The 18,670-nt window shown below is 46.5% G+C and overlaps 2 protein-coding genes across 5 annotated transcripts in view; both read left to right on the forward strand.

Moving 5' to 3' along the window:
• Positions 1 to 9,727, forward strand: part of Nbr1 (NBR1 autophagy cargo receptor) — a 29,296-nt gene extending 19,569 nt beyond the window's left edge. For 3 of the 4 annotated variants that reach the window (XM_057774961.1, XM_057774962.1, XM_057774963.1), the window contains 5 exons: positions 1,223 to 1,622; positions 2,970 to 3,061; positions 3,892 to 3,949; positions 4,567 to 4,672; positions 8,125 to 9,727. In XM_057774961.1, the coding sequence (XP_057630944.1) occupies positions 1,223 to 1,622; positions 2,970 to 3,061; positions 3,892 to 3,949; positions 4,567 to 4,672; positions 8,125 to 8,298 (830 nt within the window). In that variant the 3' untranslated portion in view covers positions 8,299 to 9,727. The remainder of the gene's footprint in view (positions 1 to 1,222; positions 1,623 to 2,969; positions 3,062 to 3,891; positions 3,950 to 4,566; positions 4,673 to 8,124) is intronic. The other variant, XM_057774965.1, reaches the window with a different exon arrangement.
• A 387-nt stretch (positions 9,728 to 10,114) lies between these two features.
• Positions 10,115 to 17,957, forward strand: Tmem106a (transmembrane protein 106A). Its single transcript, XM_057775854.1, has 8 exons — positions 10,115 to 10,316; positions 10,973 to 11,199; positions 11,701 to 11,764; positions 13,328 to 13,481; positions 14,852 to 14,992; positions 15,098 to 15,141; positions 16,342 to 16,395; positions 16,716 to 17,957. The coding sequence occupies exons 2-8, from the start codon at positions 10,992 to 10,994 to the stop codon at positions 16,834 to 16,836; spliced, it is 786 nt and encodes a 261-aa protein (XP_057631837.1). The 5' UTR covers positions 10,115 to 10,316; positions 10,973 to 10,991; the 3' UTR covers positions 16,837 to 17,957.
• Positions 17,958 to 18,670: the final 713 nt, after the last annotated feature.

An 18,670-nucleotide genomic window follows, 5' to 3' on the forward strand; every position in this document is an offset into this window, starting at 1 on the left:
CTTCTAGGGAACTACACCCAGTGTTTACATCTCCTCTAGCCTCCATTCACAGTCCCATTATCTGCCTGCACACTTACACACACACACACTACCTTCACAACAGATTGCTAGTACCAAATTAATAGAGCCAGTACCATATGTCTCAAAACTACCTAAAGTTCGGTTTCTTAGGGTAAGAGTCCTTGCTGTGTGAGCAAGAGGACCTGAGTTCGAGTCCTCAATACTCTTCTAAAGGCCAAGCAGAGCCCTGTCTGCTTGTGACCCCTGTAACCGTGTCAGGGAACTGAGACAGGCAAATCCTGGAGCTCGTAGCCAACCAGCCTAATCAAAATGCCGAGCTTCAGGTTAAGTGAGAGGCCTGCCTCTAATAAGGTAGAAAACAATAAAGGAAGACATTTGGTGTCCTCCCCTGACCCCCCCCCCCACACACACATATACAGGTGTAATCAGCGTGCACCATAGATATACAAAAGAAGAATTAGTCTGTGTGTCTTTAAACATGACTGATGGGTTTTTTGCTTAAAGTGAACACACACACATGAATACTTTTTTACACATATATACAAATAGCAGAAAGGTGAGACTGGAGAGATGGCTCAGTGGTTAAGAGCATTGGCTGCTCTTCCAGAGGACTGGGGTTCAATTCTTAGCACCCACATGGCAGCTCACAGCTGTCTGTGACTCCTGTTCCAGAGAATCTGATTCCCTCACACAGATAACATGTAGACGAAACACCAGTGCACATGAGATAAATCATTTTTTAAAAATGGCAGAAAGCTGTGGAAGGACAAAGCAAACTGTTCATAGGTATTGCTCAGATAGGCTCTTGGGCCACCCTTTTCCTCACCCCCCGTGGTTCCCTGTGTTCTCTTCTGACTGCATCACTTTCCAAAGGCGGAGAGCAAGCATACAACCTGAAGTGCTCACCACATGATGCCTTTTCGTAGCCCTGGTAGCTGGTTTACCTGCTGGGATAGAGCTATCATGATGAAGAGAAAGGGACTGTAAGACTCCACTGCTCATAGGAAGTCTGGCCATTTCCGCCCACAGACCTGTTGACTTCCGTTCTATTTGTTTTGGTGTGATCTTGAAACATAGAATACAGTTACGACTCCAGCAGCACCCATCCCTCTGGGTCTTTCCACTCTGGCTTTTCTGTCCGCTCATGATCCACAAGGTTTGCTGCTCAGCCTGTCCTCACAGGGTTACTTTTGTTCCTTAGTGAAATTTGCCTTGCCTGAAGAAGGACCACTTGGAGATGAGAGGGAAGAGATTGTCCACATTGCTGAGGAAGAAGAGGAACTCCAAGATGAAGTTCAGAGTCAGTCTTCTGCTTCCTCCGAAGACTATATCATCATCCTGCCTGAGTGCTTTGACACCAGCCGCCCCCTGGGGGACTCCATGTACAGCTCTGCACTCTCACAGCCAGGCCTGGAGCGAGGGGCTGAAGGCGAACCTGGGATCGAAGCTGGGCAGGAGCTGACTGAAGCTGGAGAGAGACTCCCTGAAGGGGAGAGCCAGCCACAGGAGCAGAGCATCAGTGACATCCTCACAACCTCACAGACTCTGGACACTGTGCCCCTAGTCCCCGAGGTGGTCGGACTTCCACCACCACTGTCCAGGTACTGCTCAGCACCCCTTGGCCGTCCTGTTCCTCAGGGGGGAAATGACCAGCTTAATCTCCAAACTCACACTCATATTTCTCAGCACTTGTGAATTTGGACTTTAAACAAATGTTTGCTTTAGTTGACCTTACTTACATGAGCATCTGTGTACTTATTTTTCTATAATTAAGAAAAATCTTTAAACACACAAACCTATCTGGATCTTCATGTTTTAATTCTTGAGTTGAATGAAGGTGACAGAAACTTATATGAGAATTTGTCATTTAGCTCAGTGTTAGAGCATCTGCCTGGCACTCATGAGTGCCTGGGCTCAACAGGAAGCTTTCATCCTCCAGGTACTAACACAAACAAAGAACAATTAGGAAATTAAATTCCTTATAGATATATACCTCAAACCCAGAAAGTACGGAAGTCTCTATGGATCTGGGCCATTGGTCTGGCCTAAGGGTACAGGAAGTGCGGGAGCCCTAAGCATAATTTAAACCACTCAGGAAACGAAACTGTCCTGTTAGTACCACCTGATGTAGGGGGGTAAGCTGTCCGTCTGTTGGTACCACCTGATGGGGGGTGTAAGCTGTCCGTCTGTTAGTACCACCTGATGTGGGGGGGGGGTAAGCTGTCCATCTGTTAGTACCAGCTGATGGGGGGGTAAGCTGTCAGTCTGTTAGTACCACCTGATGTAGGGGGGTAAGCTGTCCTTCTGTTAGTACCAGCTGATGTGGGAGGTAAGATGTCTGTCTGTTAGTACCAGCTGATGTGGGGGGTAAGATGTCTGTCTGTTAGTACCAGCTGATGTGGGGGGTGTTAGTACCAGCTGATGAGGGGTGTAAGCTGTCCATCTGTTAGTATACCTGATGTAGGGGTGTAAGCTGTCAGTCTGTTAGTACCAGCTGATGAGGGGTGTAAGCTGTCCATCTGTTAGTACACCTGATGTAGGGGTGTAAGCTGTCAGTCTGTTAGTACCAGCTGATGGGGAGTGTAAGCTGTTGGTCTGTTAGTACCAGCTGATGGGGTGTAAGCTGTCGGTCTGTTAGTACCAGCTGATGGGGATGTGAGCTGTCTGTCTGTTAGTACCAGCTGATGGGGTGTAAGCTGTCGGTCTGTTAGTATCATCTGATATAGGGGAAGTGACCTGAGTGAAACCAGTTTTTCTGGCTGGACGGTGGCTAACAAGGAAGTCGGAGTAGAATGCAGCCTTTCTGAGCAGATCCCCAAGCTTGCTCACACGTGCTGGGGACCAGGAATGTGAAGCCTGCAGAGAATTGCATGACCACACTGTTACTGTTTTCCTCCCGCTGCTGTGGCTGCTTTTCAATTTTCCTCTCATACTGTGTCTTTGTAAAGGAGCTCCCCTTGTGTACAGCACGGGGCCCCAGGAGTGGATTCACCAGTTACCATTCAAGAAGTTCCTCCCGTCGCCGATGAGATCCGAGGAGGTAATGACAAGTTGATCCTCACCTCCATTCCTTTACTTCTTTCCACTGGAAACCAGGTATCAGCAGGCTGTCCTGTCCCTTTCTGTGCTTTGTGGCCTTGAAACTTGCCTTCTCCCTCCCTCTCTCTGTGTTCCTTCATGTGCTGAGTTTCTGCTCCCTCAAGTATATATGTAGACCTTAGGGAGCTAGGTGCTGCACTGTGGCGGGAAGAGGCAGGCAACCTAGGTGCTAGCTCCGGCTTTGCCTTTACCAGAGTGATGAGTTTGTGATGCCCGTGGATCTGTCCCCTTATTTGGACAGTCAGGACAGTAGCACTGTGAAGTAGTAAGTAGGTCCTCACAGACACTTCCTAAAAATGCCAAACCTAAAACCATTTGAGACAGGCTGGAGAGATGGCTCAGTGTGGCAAAGAGCTCTGGCTGCTCTTCCAGAGGACCCAGGTTCAGTTCCCAGCACTCACATGGCAGCTCATAACTCCCTGTAACTCCAATTTCAGGGGATCTGACACCTTCACACAAACGTACATATAGGCAAAACCCCAAAGTACACCAAATAAATAAAATAGATGTTAAAAAAAAAATTTGAGAACCAACATGGATTCTAGAAGTTTTTACTCAATGACGTTGTCTTGTATAGCATTTCTAGACAGTTTGTCTTTCTCAGTTATTTAAACCTCCCACAGAGCTTTCTAAAACTTAATAAAGAAGAAAGAAGGAAACAGTTGAGACACCCTGTTAACGTTCCACCTGCCTCAATAATAGCTTTGCTATGTTGGGATACATTAGGTGCCTGTGGACACCCTTCTAACCAACAACTCTTTTTGCTTTTAGAGCCCAGAGGGTCATCAGGACTGGTAAACAGCAGACAGAAGAGCTATGACGACTCAAGGTAATGACCTTGTGAAGTCTCTGCAGGAGCGGGTGGACATCCCAGCACTCTTCTGTTCAGATGAGCTTCTCAGAGCACAGGAAGGAGAGCCCTCATTCTTTCTTGTTCTTCAGCGTTTGCACAGCATTGGACAGAGCTAAAGCAGACAGCTAAAGCTTATGTTTAAGCATTTTCACATTGCAGACAAGAAAGGACTGCCCTAAAATTCACCTCCCCTGTAGTGCCCAAAGACAGGAAGGTTAAGCCCCATGTGCATCTGGGCCATTTTTTCTTAGATATAGCTACCTCTCTGGTCCCTGTTATCTCAGATCAGTATCCAGAAAAATCACATTTCCTTTTCAGGTGTTTTCTCTGAGATGCAAAGACAGAGTGCTGATATCATGTGTGCCCATGAACACATTAATTTACAGCTGGGATGGAAAGCTGGCATGGTAGCGAGGTGTGTTTTTCCTGCAGTGCTCACATCTCATGCCAGCCAAGCCCTGCATCAAACCAAGATGTGTAGCTCTGAAAACAGTTCATTCTCTTTTTTTACATCTAATTTTTTTTTCAAGATTAGCACCCACGTTATCTTGTCATGATTTTATTTGGGGAGATAATTTGGTTTTCCTCTGTAGGCACCAGAATGGGAGCAGCATTGCTGGAGGACTGGTGAAGGGGGCTTTGTCTGTTGCTGCCTCTGCGTACAAGGCCCTGTTTTCTGGGCCACCAGTCACTGCACAGGTCAGTGTGTGGTTTCTTTTCCTTAACTTCAGCCCCTAAGTCACCAGTAAAAATGGCAGTGTCTTTCTGTCTGGATTGGCAATTAACATGGCATGGACTATATGTAGACTTAGTCTCTGAACACATAGCCCTGCCATCTCCTATCTTTTTAATCAAGTTCCTCTGGGGAGAAAAGGAAAAGAACCTGAGATTTGCTGAAGACCTACTGTGTGTGCAGAGCCACGAGTACAGGTGCTACTGGGTGCATAAGACAGGATCCCCAGGACAGGGTAGGGCACCTCCACCTGCTGGGACGGAGGCTTCCTGGAAGTCAGTATCCATCCGAATGAGGCCTAAAGGGCAAAGCAGGTGTTCCCCCAGAAGAGTCTTTGAATGCTGGATGTGTAGTTCTCACCTGTAATCCCAGCTACTGAGGAGGCAGAAAGAGTCTAAGTTCAAAGCCAGCCTGGACTATACAGTGAAACCTTTCCTTAAAATAAAAATTTTAAAGGGGTACAGATGTAGTTTGATAATGATAGAACTCTTGCTTAGCACCCTGGGTTCAGTCCCTTTGTCGGGGGCTTGTTTCTTTAAAAAATGAAATAAGAGTAGCTAGCTAATCAGAGCTGGAAGTGAGTGGGTGCTGAGTCAGGAGGAAAGGCTGATGATGGGAAAGGGAAGCTGGGCTTTTTTTTTTTTTTTTTTTTTTTTTTTGGTTTTTCGAGACAGGGTTTCTCTGTGGTTTTGGAGCCTGTCCTGGAACTAGCTCTGTAGACCAGGTTGGTCTCGAACTCACAGAGATCCGCCTGCCTCTGCCTCCCAAGTGCTGGGATTAAAGGCGTGCGCCACCACCGCCCGGCTTGGGCTTTATTTTAAGGCATAGGAAGGTGGGGTTTTTTTTGTGGTTTTTTTTTTTTGTTTTTTTTTTTTCTGGTTGTTGTGTTTTTTTGTTTGTTTGTTTTAGTTTTGGAACAGACTCTCTCTCTATAGCCCTGACTGTCCTGGAAATCACTGTGTAGACTAGGCTGTTCTTGAACTCAGAGATCCATCTGCCTCTGAGTGCTTGGACTTAAGGCTTGGACTTAAGTGCCATGGACAGGTTTTAAGGATGTGATTTGATATGATCACATTTGTTCTTAGTGAGGTCACTCTTCTACAGTGTAGAGGTATGACAGAACCAGTAAAGAAATCTACATGAAAATCCACATATAGGTGGAATTAGGGTTTAAAAAAAATAATGGGGATCTGAAAGCTAAGAAAATTATTAAAAATAATAATGTAAAAGAGAGAGAAATATCAGAACTTGCTAAGTGGTGGGGGCACACACCTTTAATCCCAGCGCTCAGGAGGCAGAAGCAGGTGGATCTCTGTGAGTTTGATTAAGACCAGCCTGGTCTACAGAGCGAATCCTAGGACAGGCCCCAAAGCTAGAGAGAAATCCTGTCTTGGGGGAAAAAAAAAGAAATGTTGGAATTTGTCTGTTTTTAAGTTTAAGTGCTTAAAAAGAAGTCAGGGGGGCTGGGGAGATGGCTCAGAGGTTAAGAACACTGGCTGTTTTTCCAAAGATCGTGAGTTCAATTCCCAGCAATCACCTGGTGGCTCATAACTATCTGTAATGAGATCTGGTGTCCTCTTCTGGCCTGCAGGCATATACACAGACAGAATATTGTATATATAATAAATTAAAAAATAAAAAAAAAAGAAGAAGTAGAGTCCAGGGTAAATCTCAACCTTTAACTTAGGTACTCAGTAGTGCCATGCATTACAAAAAGGAAGTAAGGCCAATGAGATCACTGAGTCAAGGTACTTGCTGCCAAGCCTTGAAAACTTGAGTTTCAACCCCTGGGACCTATATCATAGAAGGAGAGAATAACTCTCAGGAGTTGTCTTCTGATGTCCACATGAGCACCACACACATAAACATAAAATAAAATGCATACTACGCACTCCCAGTGAAAAAGCTATTAGTTAGATAAGAGTAAAACTAGTCAGTTTTGCTTAATGTTGAGTTTATAATTTATCCAGATTAAAAGTAAAGCCATCCATCTTGCAACTGAATGTGTACCTTTCCATTGCAGAGAAGAGATTTCACCTGAGGCTGGTTTGACAGTCATTTTCATGCAGGTTCTAGCAGGAGCTGTGTTTTTGGATGGGATTATCCAGGAAAAATGGAGAAGGCAGAAGCAGCCTTTAAGGATCAAGGCAACAGAACTCTACAAAAACAAAAGTTAGAGGGAAACAGGGCCACTGCTGGGACTTGGGGAGCTCCATAAAGGGACAGTAGGCAGTGCCAAATGCTGCAGAGAGCTGTGACCCAGTGGTGAGGAATCTGACAGTTAAGTGCGCCTCACTTTCCAAAGCTAGTAACACGGAGGAAGGAAAGTAAACACTAGTCTGCATAAGGCAGAAGGAAGTGCTTAGAAGAGAGACTTGAGGTTGACTAGCCTAGCTGAGTGATGTCGATACAGATGAGGGGGAAATTTCTGAGTGGTAAAGGTAAAAAGAACTGTAAAGTATGAGTAGATTAAACCTTCAAGGTGATAGGTTAGACTGCTATAAATAAGCAGAGAGGGACCGGGGTTATAGCTCAGTGGCAAAGCACATGTCTGGCATATGTCAGGTGGAGGCAGCATCTCTGAGTTCAAGGACAGCCTAGTCTACATAGTTCCAAGATAACCCAGTCTCAAAATGGGGAGGGTGGGAATTGCCATAAGTGGGTGTTAGGCTTATCTTTTTTTTTTTTTTTTTTTTTTTTTTTTTTTTTTTTTTGAGACAGGGTTTCTCTGTGGCTTTGGAGCCTGTCCTGGAACTAACTCTGTAGACCAGGCTGGTCTCGAACTCACAGAGATCCGCCTGCCTCTGCCTCCCGAGTGCTGGGATTAAAGGCGTGCGCCACCATCGCCCGGCTAGCCTTATCTTAATGAGATCATGTCTATTCTGAGGGTAATAATTTCCCAATTCTGTATCCATCTTGCTTGCATACCTGGTAAAGTTTCCTATCCCATGCCATCTTCAGTACATCTCTCTTGCTCATACTTGCCCTAGCACCACAATTTTATGTTCATAAGTTTTCAAGGCTTCTTTTCAACTTGCACTTCAATTTTTACTTGACTGAATAATGGGTGGTGTGCGTGTGTGTTTGGGGTTTTAAAGATAAGGGCTCACTCTACAGAGCCCTAACTAGTCTCAAACTTAGGATCTTTTCCCAAGTTGGAATCGCAGGTATGAGCCACCATGCCTAAGCATGCTGCTTTCATTAAGTCCTCGGAAGCGTCTCCTCCTCTGTCCCCCTCTCCTAGTGCATATTCCTAGCCAGAGCACTGCTGACCAGTCAGGGAGAGAGGAAGGCTTGTACCCTTGCTTCTTATCACCTAGCATTGTAAATCAGGAAAGACTAGGATGACGGTGTAATAAAGATTTACAAGATAAGTGATTAAATTATGCAGAAAATGTCTACTTCTTATTTTGCACAGCCCATCGTTTCTGAAGATCAGACAGCAGCCTTAATGGCCCATCTCTTTGAAATGGGATTCTGCGACAGGCAGCTGAACCTGAGGCTGCTGAAAAAATACAACTACAACATCCTACAGGTTGTGACAGAGCTGCTTCACATCAACAACAACGACTGGTACAGCCACCGCTACTAAGGACTCACCTTGTATTAAATAACTGCCTGCCGCTCAGAGATGATCTTTTTTTCTGTCGTTGAGGTGTGGGTGGAAGCCCTTGCTTGTTTTTTAATCTGATGAATCTATATTGAGTGTCACTGAATTGTCAAAACAATGCCTGTTACAGTATTTTTTGAAGCAAATCAAAGACCAGAACTTAAATTTTGCTTTTAGAAATGGGATGAGTGGGAGAGAGTTTTCAGCTGATGTGGACAGAACGCTCCACTTTCGTGTGTGGAAGTGTATTACTTGGACTTCCTGGTGACTGCTTTTCCTTTTGCTTGTACTGAAGCTGAGTATTTTCCTTTGTTCCATGTGGCTGTTTTTAATGGGCTCTTAAATGTTAGTTTGGTTTTTATTTTTTAAAGATTAACATTGACCATTTTCAAGAATTATTCTCCTAATTTCTATAACCAACTCCAAGCTTCATAGCTACATAATCTTAAAGGACAGCAGATGAAGAAAGTCATTTCCCTGTGAGATTTAGTCAGTAAGTAACTTGGCATTCAGAAGAACTCCATGGTGCAGTTGAGTGTCCATCCGCCTGGCAGGAACCTCGGAGGACAGAAGGGCGTGCTAGTCCACCCACCAGCACCTATCGAGCAGTGTTTGTTGGAGTAATTTTGCATAAAGTTTTATTTAAGGAAAAACCCTAGGTAGTGTGAAATATTTGGCTAATCCATATAGAGAAGGGAAAAACCCACCTGTTAGGTAGATAAAGGGAAAGGTAAATTTAAGTCATCTTTTTTGTGACAACAGATCTTTAGAACAGACACGTGCAAACATTCATCTTGGTAAGGTTCAGGTGTGGGTAAGGACACAAGGAAATGCTGGTGACTTCTGAATGTTTGTAATCCTCTTCTGAAGTATCCAGCCCTAGAGAGACAGGAAGTAGTGGATGGGGCTAACCCGCCAAAAGCTTAGTTTAACTCTAAGATAAATGGGAAGAAGCTTGCTTGCAGAATTCTAGGTCTCATTTAGTTTATCAAAGAGAGCTTTGGGTACTGGTGGTGAAAGAGGTAAACAAAACACTAAAGACTTTATTCGTGGTAAGAGTTTAAGAGGTGGAATCTGGACTCCACCTCAAAGGGGAGAGATAGTTATATAGTATTATTTAACTTAGTTGATATTTATAATAAATGGCGATCTTAATTACTCATAATCTGTATTATTTACAGTCTAACTCTTGAATGCTTCTAAATAAAGCACAATTCACACTGCAAGCCAACTAGGATGTTTATTATTTAAAACGTTTTCACGGGGTTTGGGGTAGACGCGAAGCCGCATGGTGTGGGTAAGGTGGGATCCGGAGTCGGCCCTGTCTTGACCATCTGGGTCCAGTCGTTCGTTCCGTTGTACTTGTACATAGCCACTTAAAGAATTGTGAATAAAGGTTCTTTGAAACGCTTACCTGGACTAGTTGGTCCTTGCAGTATTTGTCTTCCCTTGAGAATCACTGAGCCGGAAGCATCTTCCAGCGGCGGGCGCTTCGGGGAGGGGGCGGGGCCGGGGGCGGGGCCAAGCTTGGCTTGGACTTCAAGCTTGTGCTGAGCACGCAGCTCCCGCAGTTTCGATTACGCTGAGGGCGTTGTCACCTTGAGGTAAGGCGCTCCGGGACCCCTACCCCCTCCTTTCCCTTTACTAAGCAAGAGCCCTGGGACGTTTGTGCGTTCCCAACGCACAATGCCCAAATTCGACTAACGGCCAGTGTGGTGTGATTTAAAATCCTTTTCCAATAAGTCCTACCGTTTCCTTCCTTGCCCACATGATGATGGCCCTTGGCAGAGTCCCCTAGTAGAAAGGAAAGCTTGGCTCCTGGAAGCTAATGATCCCTGCTCCCCCCTTTGCCGCTCATTCTCCCAGGTCTCCGGTGAAAGGAGCTGATCGCCCCCGCCCGGGGGGGCCACTCCACCCTAGAAGCCCCTCTCCCCAAAGGAGCATTTCAGAAAACCCAATCTTGCAGCTGAGAAGAGCCTGAAATTTCAGACCTAAACCAGGTGAGTACGGTGTCTTCATTTTAGCCCAGGAAGATCTAAGGGTGTCCTAATGAGCTGCTTCATTCCAGCCACTACTCAGGGCTTTGGGGGAAAGTACAGATTTAGCCTCGACCATTCCTGACGAAGAACAGACTCAAATGTGACTGTGTTCCTCAGAAATCAGTAAAAGAACAGATTTAGGCTCCCTCCCAGTCCCGTTCCAAACGGCTTCTTAGCCACAGGTCTGATCACTTATTTGAGAAGATTCCAGAATGAAAGCCTCTTTTCTGTACTCACAAGCTGACTTCAGGCATTTCTGCCCGGTGCTCTTGGATTCCTGCAGAGTAATCACTGATTAGGAAGGACAGAGGGACCCTGTGACTGCTGTGCTCCCCACTCCCAGCTACCCAGCTTCCCTTTCTTTGAAATAAATGATAGTTCAGTTCTTCCTGGAAAGATAATCTACATTCACTCATGGAAGACCCTTAAAGTGAAATAACTTCTGCTTTTCTTTGGTTTTCTCTGATTTGAACTCTTAGTTTTAAAAAAGCCCCAAGGCACCGCCCAAACCTCTCTTCCCTAAGCTAAAGCTTGCTTAGATAATGGTAGGGCTTCTTGCCAGTCTTGAAAAACATAAACAGGCTAATAGCACTGCATCTTGTTTTATTTCTCATTAGTGAAAAGCCCTACTGAGCTATGGGTAAGACATTCTCCCAGCTCACCTCTCAGCAGGATGAGAACAAGTCGATCCTACCTGATAACTCAGCCATTGCCAACAAGACTGCCAACTACTTCAGCACGGGTAGCAACAAACCACCGGGCTGCGGTGTGCTTTACGCCAGGACTGCTGGTACCAGCTTTGTGACTTGTCCTACCTGCCATGGCCATGGGGAGATCTCCCACGGTGAGTAGCCCGAGGCTCTGGAAATAATACCCTAAAAAACGGGGGGGGGGGGGGGGGGGGAGATCCAGCCCTGCCCCTGTGGATTCTCCGGGAATCCAGCCCAGTTCATGCTCTCAGTCTCAGACTGGCCGAGGAGAAATCTCCAGATCCTGCCACATAGTTCAGTTCCCCAGACCCAGAGGAAAGTTACTTATCCCTCTGCTCCTCAAACAAGACTGTGTATTAGGATTCGGGAAGTTAAAAAATGACCTCTCCAAACGAGTAGGGCGCCTAGCTAATGACTCTGTTTCTTCACACCTGGTCATGGAAATCACATTCCTTTTCTAGTTGAACGCTGAGCTGCCAACTTCACCCCTGTGTTCCCAGTCCTGCTGTGGGATAGAGGCAGCATGCTTCTAGCCCTGCTAGATGGAGCGAAGGAATACCTGGGGGAGGCTAGCACGAGAAATACTCGCCAGGGACACTTCTTAGCGTTCTCTCCCACCCTCTTTCCCTCTGCAGAACTAGAGAAGCAGCTGGTAGCTCTCATCCCTTACGGAGACCAAAGGCTGAAGCCCAGACACACGTGAGTATCCTGCAGCCCTAGGCGGCCTCACCCAGCTCCCCGATTGGCTTTCATCCAGAAAGTCCCACGTCTCACTGTGATTAAACTTATACTACCTTCAAGTTCCCAAGGATTGTCCTTGTTTATGAATGCTAGTGTCAGCAGCCGGGATTGTAACTCACTGATAGTGTGTTTGTTTAGCTAGCATGCATGAGGCACTGGGTTTGAGCTCTAGCAGAAAAAGATGGGGGGGAAAGATAAATGTCAGTTTTGCTAATTACCCTTGATTCACAATGTAGACAACATATATTGGCATATCATACCCCATAAATATGTACACTTATATGTCAGTCGAAATATTAACTTAACAACAAAAAAGACCACATAGATCACAGCAGATAGCAGCTGAGGCCAGCCATTTCATGGCTGTGTAAGTCTTTCCAGGAGGGAGCAAGTTGCCCTGGGTGCAGCCACCTTTCCTATAGCAGTTTAGATCTTGTATTCGTCCCAGCAGAGGTAGAAAACCAGCTGCTCAGATCTCATTCTGGGACAGTTCAGAACCTCAGAAGCAGCCCTGGGTTTCAGTGCAGTGCCCCTGACCCTGTATGTGATCCGTGTCCATTTGACATGGGTTCCTGCAACCTGCTCCAAAGACCCTCAGCTTCTGCCTGCGAACTGTTGCCCAGCCTCCCCAGCCACTGGAGTAAAAGCAGAAACCATCCCAGGAGATGGCTTAGCAGGTAGAGGTGCTTGCCGCCCAGCCTGATGACCTGAGTTCAAACTCCATGATCATATGGTAGGGACAAGGTAACTCCCAAAGGCTGCCCTCTGGCCTCCACACATATACAAAATAAATAAATAAATGTGGGGCTGGAGGGCTGGAGAGATGACTCAGAGGTTAAGAGCACTGGCTGCTCTTCCAGAGGTCCTGAGTTTAATCCCCAGCAACCACACAGTGGCTCACAACCATCTGTAATGAGATCTGGTGCCCTCTTCCGGCCTGGAGAGACACATGCAGACAGAACACTTAAAAAAAAAAATGAATAAATGTAATAAAAGTAGAAACAAGCAATGTCCCTCATTAAATACTAGGTTCTTTCCTTTTAATTCATATCTCAGATTGAATTGTATGGGTAGATAGTATCCTGTTCTAAGTACTGAATTGAATTAAATATTAAAATTCAGAGCTCTCAGAGCCACGTAGACTGGTTTTTAGTGGTGATAGTAGCATTCATTGAGGTCTTGCTGTCTGCCAGGAACCGTGATTAGTTCTTTTCCTCTGCTGACTCACAGGAAATTCTATGAAACAGATCTAATTAGCTTCACTGTACAGACATACTGGGCTTTTGAAAAGGTTAAGTAGTACCACTCAGCATTATTGGGTCAATGAGGACAGAGATCTGGGAATGGAAGCCCTTTGACTGCCTTCCAATCCTGTGCTGAACCACAGCTAGAGAGCTAAGTGTGCAGTTGTCAGACTGTGTGCAAGAAGAAGCCACCTGTCTGGAGAGAGGGGTCTAAATCCCCTCTCAGATTTCCTTGGTGTTCTCAGAGTTCTCCATCCCGGGGCCTGCTCTCACACAGGAAGCTCTCCGTGTTCCTGGCAGTGATCATCTGTCTGCTGACATTCTCCGTCACCATCTTTTTCCTGTATCCACGGCCCATTATCGTGTACCCTGTAGGCCTCAACTCCTCCATGGTGGCCTTTGATGACAGTCATATACAACTCAACATGACGGTAGGTGGTAGGCACTATTGATTTCACCCCTAACGTCTCCAAAACACCCCTATCTTCCTTGTAGCCTCAGGTGTAGGTACCAAGGATCTTGGGGTATGCAGAAGACTGCTGAGAGGCAACATGAACGCCATAGTAGATTGTATGGACTGCGACTCTGCATAGTGAAGGGTTAGAATCTAGACCACATCGATCATTGGTTGGAATAGGGATGTCAGGACAGAATGAAGAGAAACCGAGCAGGACAAAACTGGATCCTCAGCTAACAGACTTTGATTGATGGCTGTTTACTGTGTTGCCCAAGTTGGTCTTGAATTCCTGGGTTTAAGTAATCCTCTGTGCCTCCCAGAGTAACTGGGACCATGGATTTGTGTTATGGAATATGGATTTTTGTTGTTGTTGTTGTTGTTGTTTTTTGTTTTTCGAGACAGGGTTTCTCTGCGGTTTTGGAGCCTGTCCTGGAACTAGCTCTTGTAGACCAGGCTGGTCTCGAACTCACAGAGATCCGCCTGCCTCTGCCTCCCGAGTGCTGGGATTAAAGGTGTGCGCCACCACCGCCCAGCTGGAATATGGATTTTAAGATGTATTCCATTTGTTTATGCTGTGGAACACTTGTTTTAATGATGCAAAGACGTGTTACATTCTTTTTATGTTGCATTTGTTTTAACTCTGTGAAGCTTTGCCTGTCTAAAACACTTGATTGGTCTAATAAAGAACCAAATGGCCAACAGCCAGGCAGGAGACGGCATAGGCAGGGCTGGCAGGCAGAGAGAATAAAAAGGAGGAGAAATCTGGGAAGGAAAGATTGAGGAGGAAGAAAGAGGAAAAGGAGGAAGTCATTGGGGGGGTCAGTCACTCAGCAACACAGCAAGCGACGGAGTAAGAAGTAAAGAAAAAAGATACAAGCCCAGAGTAGATAGGAAAATTTAAGTTAAGAAAAGCTGGCTAGAAATAAGCCAAGCTAAGTTCAGGCATTCCTCAGAAAGAATAAGACTCCATGTGATTTATTTGGGAGCTGGGTGGTTGGACCCCCCAAAAGAGCCGAAGAGTAAAAACAACAGGGGTGCACCATGGGACCCGGCTCAGTGTTCCTCCTTAAGGGTGACCTTTGCCATCAAGAGCCTTCTGAGAAAGAAAGTAAGAAAAAGTAAAAAAATAAAAATAAAAATAAAAAAAATAAAAGAAAAAAAAAGAAGAAAAAAAAGAAAAAAAAAAAAGAGCCTTCTGAGTCACATTTAATACTAGTCCTCTGTGTGCCGAGGCCCGACAGGGTAGGATGGGTCTGAGGCCACAGAGCCAGGCTTCTGCAGCTGTGCATGGTCTCTGGAAGGGGAGCCATGCTCACCATTCCTTTTCCCTGCCGTCCCCTCTAGAACATCCTGAACATCTCCAACAGCAACTTCTACCCCATCACTGTGTCACAGCTGACAGCAGAGGTTCTCCACCAGACCTTTGTGGTGGGCCAGGTGACCAGCAGCCTCCACCTGCACATCAGTCCTTTGGCCACCGGACAGGTAAGGTCCCTCTTCCCGACCAGCGCTGCCCACGGTGTGGATGTATGTGCTAGTGGAAAGGGGGCAGCCTGGATGTGCCTAATCTCATGCCCCTTTGGTTGGCAGATGCATTACGAAGTTGCCAACAGAATTTCGGATGCAAACACGTAGTAAGTACTCTTCGCTCTCTTCTCTCCTACCTTCTTCCTTGACTTACAATCCAGTTACTATTCACTGAGGGGCTGGTGAGGTAAAGACATTTGCCACCATGGCCTGAGTTTGATCTTCCCATCTTACATGGTAGAAAGAGAGCCCACTCCCACAAATTTGACATCCGCACATATGCCACAGTTGAGTGTGCCTGAATACACACACACAAATGCGCACACTAAATGTTTTTTTTTTATTATTTGTTTTTGTTTATCAAGACAAGGTTTCTCAGTGTAGCTCTGGCTTGTCCTGGTACTCACTCTGTAGACACAGGTTGGCCTCAAACTCAAGATTTGCCTGCCTCTGCCTCTTGAGTGCTGGGACTAAAGGTTTGTGCCAACCACACCCATATTTTAAAAATATCTACTTGGCAGGGGGCTGGAGAGATGGCTCAGCAGTTAAGAGCACTGGCTGCTCTTCCAGAGGACCTGTGTTCAATTCCCAGACCCATATGGCAGCTCACAACTGTCTGTAATTCCAGTTTTAGGGGATCCGACACCTCACACAGACTATAGATAGGCAAAACACCAGTGTACATTAAATAAATAAATAAATAAATAAGCCAATATATATATATATTTGGAACCATGTGATTGTGCCACATACCTTTAATGCCGGCACTCAGGAGACAGAGGCAGGTGAGTTCAAGGCCTGCCTGGTCCTCGGAGCGGAGCGAGTTTCAGGTTGGCCAAGACTACACAGAGAAACCCTGTCTTGAAAAACAAACAAACAAAACAACAACAACAACAAATCCACCTGGTTTCCTAATTGCTTCAGACTCAGGAGCCTGCATTTGGCCTGTCCTCCTGAGGCTCGGACTGCAGTATGCTAGGGGAAAAGTCCAAAGCCTCTTCCTGTTGAACCTAGATTAGAGCATCAGGTAGAATTTTGTTAATCTTTATGTGAGTTGGACTCTGTGAATCTCTGTGGAAAAACGGTATCTAGTTTTCTGCTGAGGGAGAGGCCAGCATGTGCCTGGACCAAGAACGTGGTTGGCCAGGCGGTCAGGCACATCTTATAGGATAAGGCATCTCGAGAGAGGCATCTTGGAGGCCCCTGATGGTAAGCAAGCCAACTGTATGCGTTGTGACTTGTAAGCCTCCTCTTTGGGTTTCCTGACCATTTGTAAAACAAGGCTCATTGTTCTCTCTTTCTCTCAGCAAAATCTGTGCACGACTGAAAGTCAAGGTCCATCACATTCTTTTGCATATCCAGTAAGTATGGCACGAACCCCCGTGTCCCCACGCCCCCTTCAGTCACACCTCAGTTGCATTTCATGAGTCACGGTAGCTCACACGTCATTAGGCCCAGAGACTAGTAAGTCTAGGGCCTGTTCCACACATGACCTTTCTTATGAGAGCTGTCTGGAGCTTCCAGAACGCAGGTGTGGCAGCTGTCCAACGTCCTGGCAGAGCAGGGAGCAGAAGAAAGTGGGAGGGAGGACCTCGGGAGGCAGCCTCACACACACCACAGAGCCAGGCCAAAGCCGTCCCTTCCCTCCCAGACTTTGTGACAAGGCCTGCTTCCTCTCTAGGGGTACTCTGAGCTGCTCCTACCTGAGCCATCAGCAGCAGCTCCCCTTCCAGAGCTATGAATACGTGGACTGCCAGGAGAACACGTCAATGCCCCTCCTGGAGATCCCGCACCCAGCTTGACCTCTCCGCTGGCCCTGTAGCGCAGGCACCTGCGGCCTGGTCTGCACCTCAACTCCATAGAGCTCATGGAAGGACAAGTGGCTTTGCTGAAGGAACGGAAATGTCCGGCTTTATTGTGCCTTCCCCTGACACCCGCAGCACAAGGAGCTCTTTATCAACGCCCTAGGTACTGGCTCCTCAGGGGTCCAGGAGTGACTTCTGATAGACCTTCCCCAGGGTCTGTATTAAGAAACGTCTGACCTGGCATTGTCTTGCGGCTGAACATCATGGTTGCCCAGCTCTACCAGGGTGGGTCTTCGGTTGGAACTGAGAAATCTGTAGTTTTATCTGGATTTTTATCAGCACGAATGGATCGTTTCATGTTTTCTTCCCAGTAACAAGTGACTTTCAGGACATTCGGTGCTGTCCCCAAGGTCTTTATAGGTGACTATAAATGTTCTCTTGTGCTGTCTGCTTTGGTGATGTTGATGGCCTGCCTCTCTCGGCCTGCAGACCACACCGTCTTAACGTCTTCTCTCTAGAACAGCTCTAATATTATCTTCACAGCAGAAGCTAAGTAGCTGAGGGGAAGCCATCTGGTCTACCCTAGACCAAAGGCAGAGTCACAGAAAGCCTGAAGGATATGAAGCTGTTATGTCAGGGCAAAGCTGTGGGGCTCCCATGGGTATCCCGTGGCTTCTCTGCTCTGCAGCAGGCCCACCCTCTGTTCCCAAGACCTCTGCTGTCCTCTGGGCTTTGACTGTGAAGAGTGAGATTCACCAGAACTGAACTAGATCTTGCCTTGCCTGTCTCTGCACTAGAGCCAAGCCCCAGGTTTCCCACTGGACTCCAAGTAGAGGTGATGTCTGTATTGCAAGAGAGCAGGGATGTTTGTCTGCTAAAGCGAGCTAGCCTTTGCCCTTCAGACAGCTGGTGTGGTGGGAGAGCTGAGATACTGTTAAAGGAACTATGTGACTAGCCTGGGCTACCAGGAGGGAGAGGAAGTCTATCGTCGCCAAGCCTTCCCTCCTGGGTAGTCAGGGTTAAGATATACCAACAAAACACAGAGAGCCGGGGCGACCACCAAATGTAAAAGTTTCTCTCAATAAACTCTGTGTAGTAGTGTTGAGCAAAGACAGAACACCCCACATCTCACAGACCATTTGATTGTGTGCGCGCATGCATGTGGAGGTCAGAGCACAGCCTTGGGTGTCCTTCCTTAGATACTTTTTTTAATGTGTTTTATTTTGAGACAGGGTCCCACTGTGGAGCCCTGAAGGTCCTGGAACCCACTATGTAGATAAGGATGGCCTCAAACTCAGAGATCTGCCTACCTCTACCTCTCCAGGGCTGAAATTAAAGAATCAAAGGTGTGTGCCACTGTGCCAGGCATTTTGTTGTTTTGTTTTTCGAGACAGGGTTTCTCTGTGTAGCCCTGACTGTCCTAGAACTCACTCCTTAGACCAGGCTGGCCTTGAACTTACAGAGATCTGCCTGCCTCTGCCTCCCAAGTGCTGGAATTAAAGGTGTGCACCACCACCACCCAGCTGCCAATCACTGTCCTTTAAAAGGAAAAAAAAAAAATTCCAGGGTTCTACCTGTCTCTGTCTCCTAGCGCTGGGATTACAAGCATATGCCAGCATGCCCAGCTTTTCTTCCATGGGTTCTGAGGATGAAACTCAGGCCTTTGTACTTGCAAGTTGAGAGAATTTTACAAACAGCCTTCAAACTTTTGTGTTCTAATAGTCACGTAGGCTTCCAAGACCTTTGTGTTCTGCTCCTCTGGCCCCTGAGAGTCATCCCCAGAAGCTTGCTCTTTCCTTCCATATGTATTCCTAAACATTTGAACTTCAAT

The sequence above is a fragment of the Chionomys nivalis genome, chromosome 7, assembly GCF_950005125.1.
Source record: "Chionomys nivalis chromosome 7, mChiNiv1.1, whole genome shotgun sequence".
Taxonomy (NCBI): domain Eukaryota; kingdom Metazoa; phylum Chordata; class Mammalia; order Rodentia; family Cricetidae; genus Chionomys; species Chionomys nivalis.

Coding starts and splice junctions, on each gene's coding strand:
- Tmem106a (XM_057775854.1), top strand. CDS start 10,992: ATGGGTAAGACATTCTCCCAGCTCACCTCTCAGCAGGATGAGAACAAG. Junction 13,482..14,851: donor ATATACAACTCAACATGACG/GTAGGTGGTAGG, acceptor CGTCCCCTCTAG/AACATCCTGAACATCTCCAA. Junction 15,142..16,341: donor ATTTCGGATGCAAACACGTA/GTAAGTACTCTT, acceptor TCTTTCTCTCAG/CAAAATCTGTGCACGACTGA.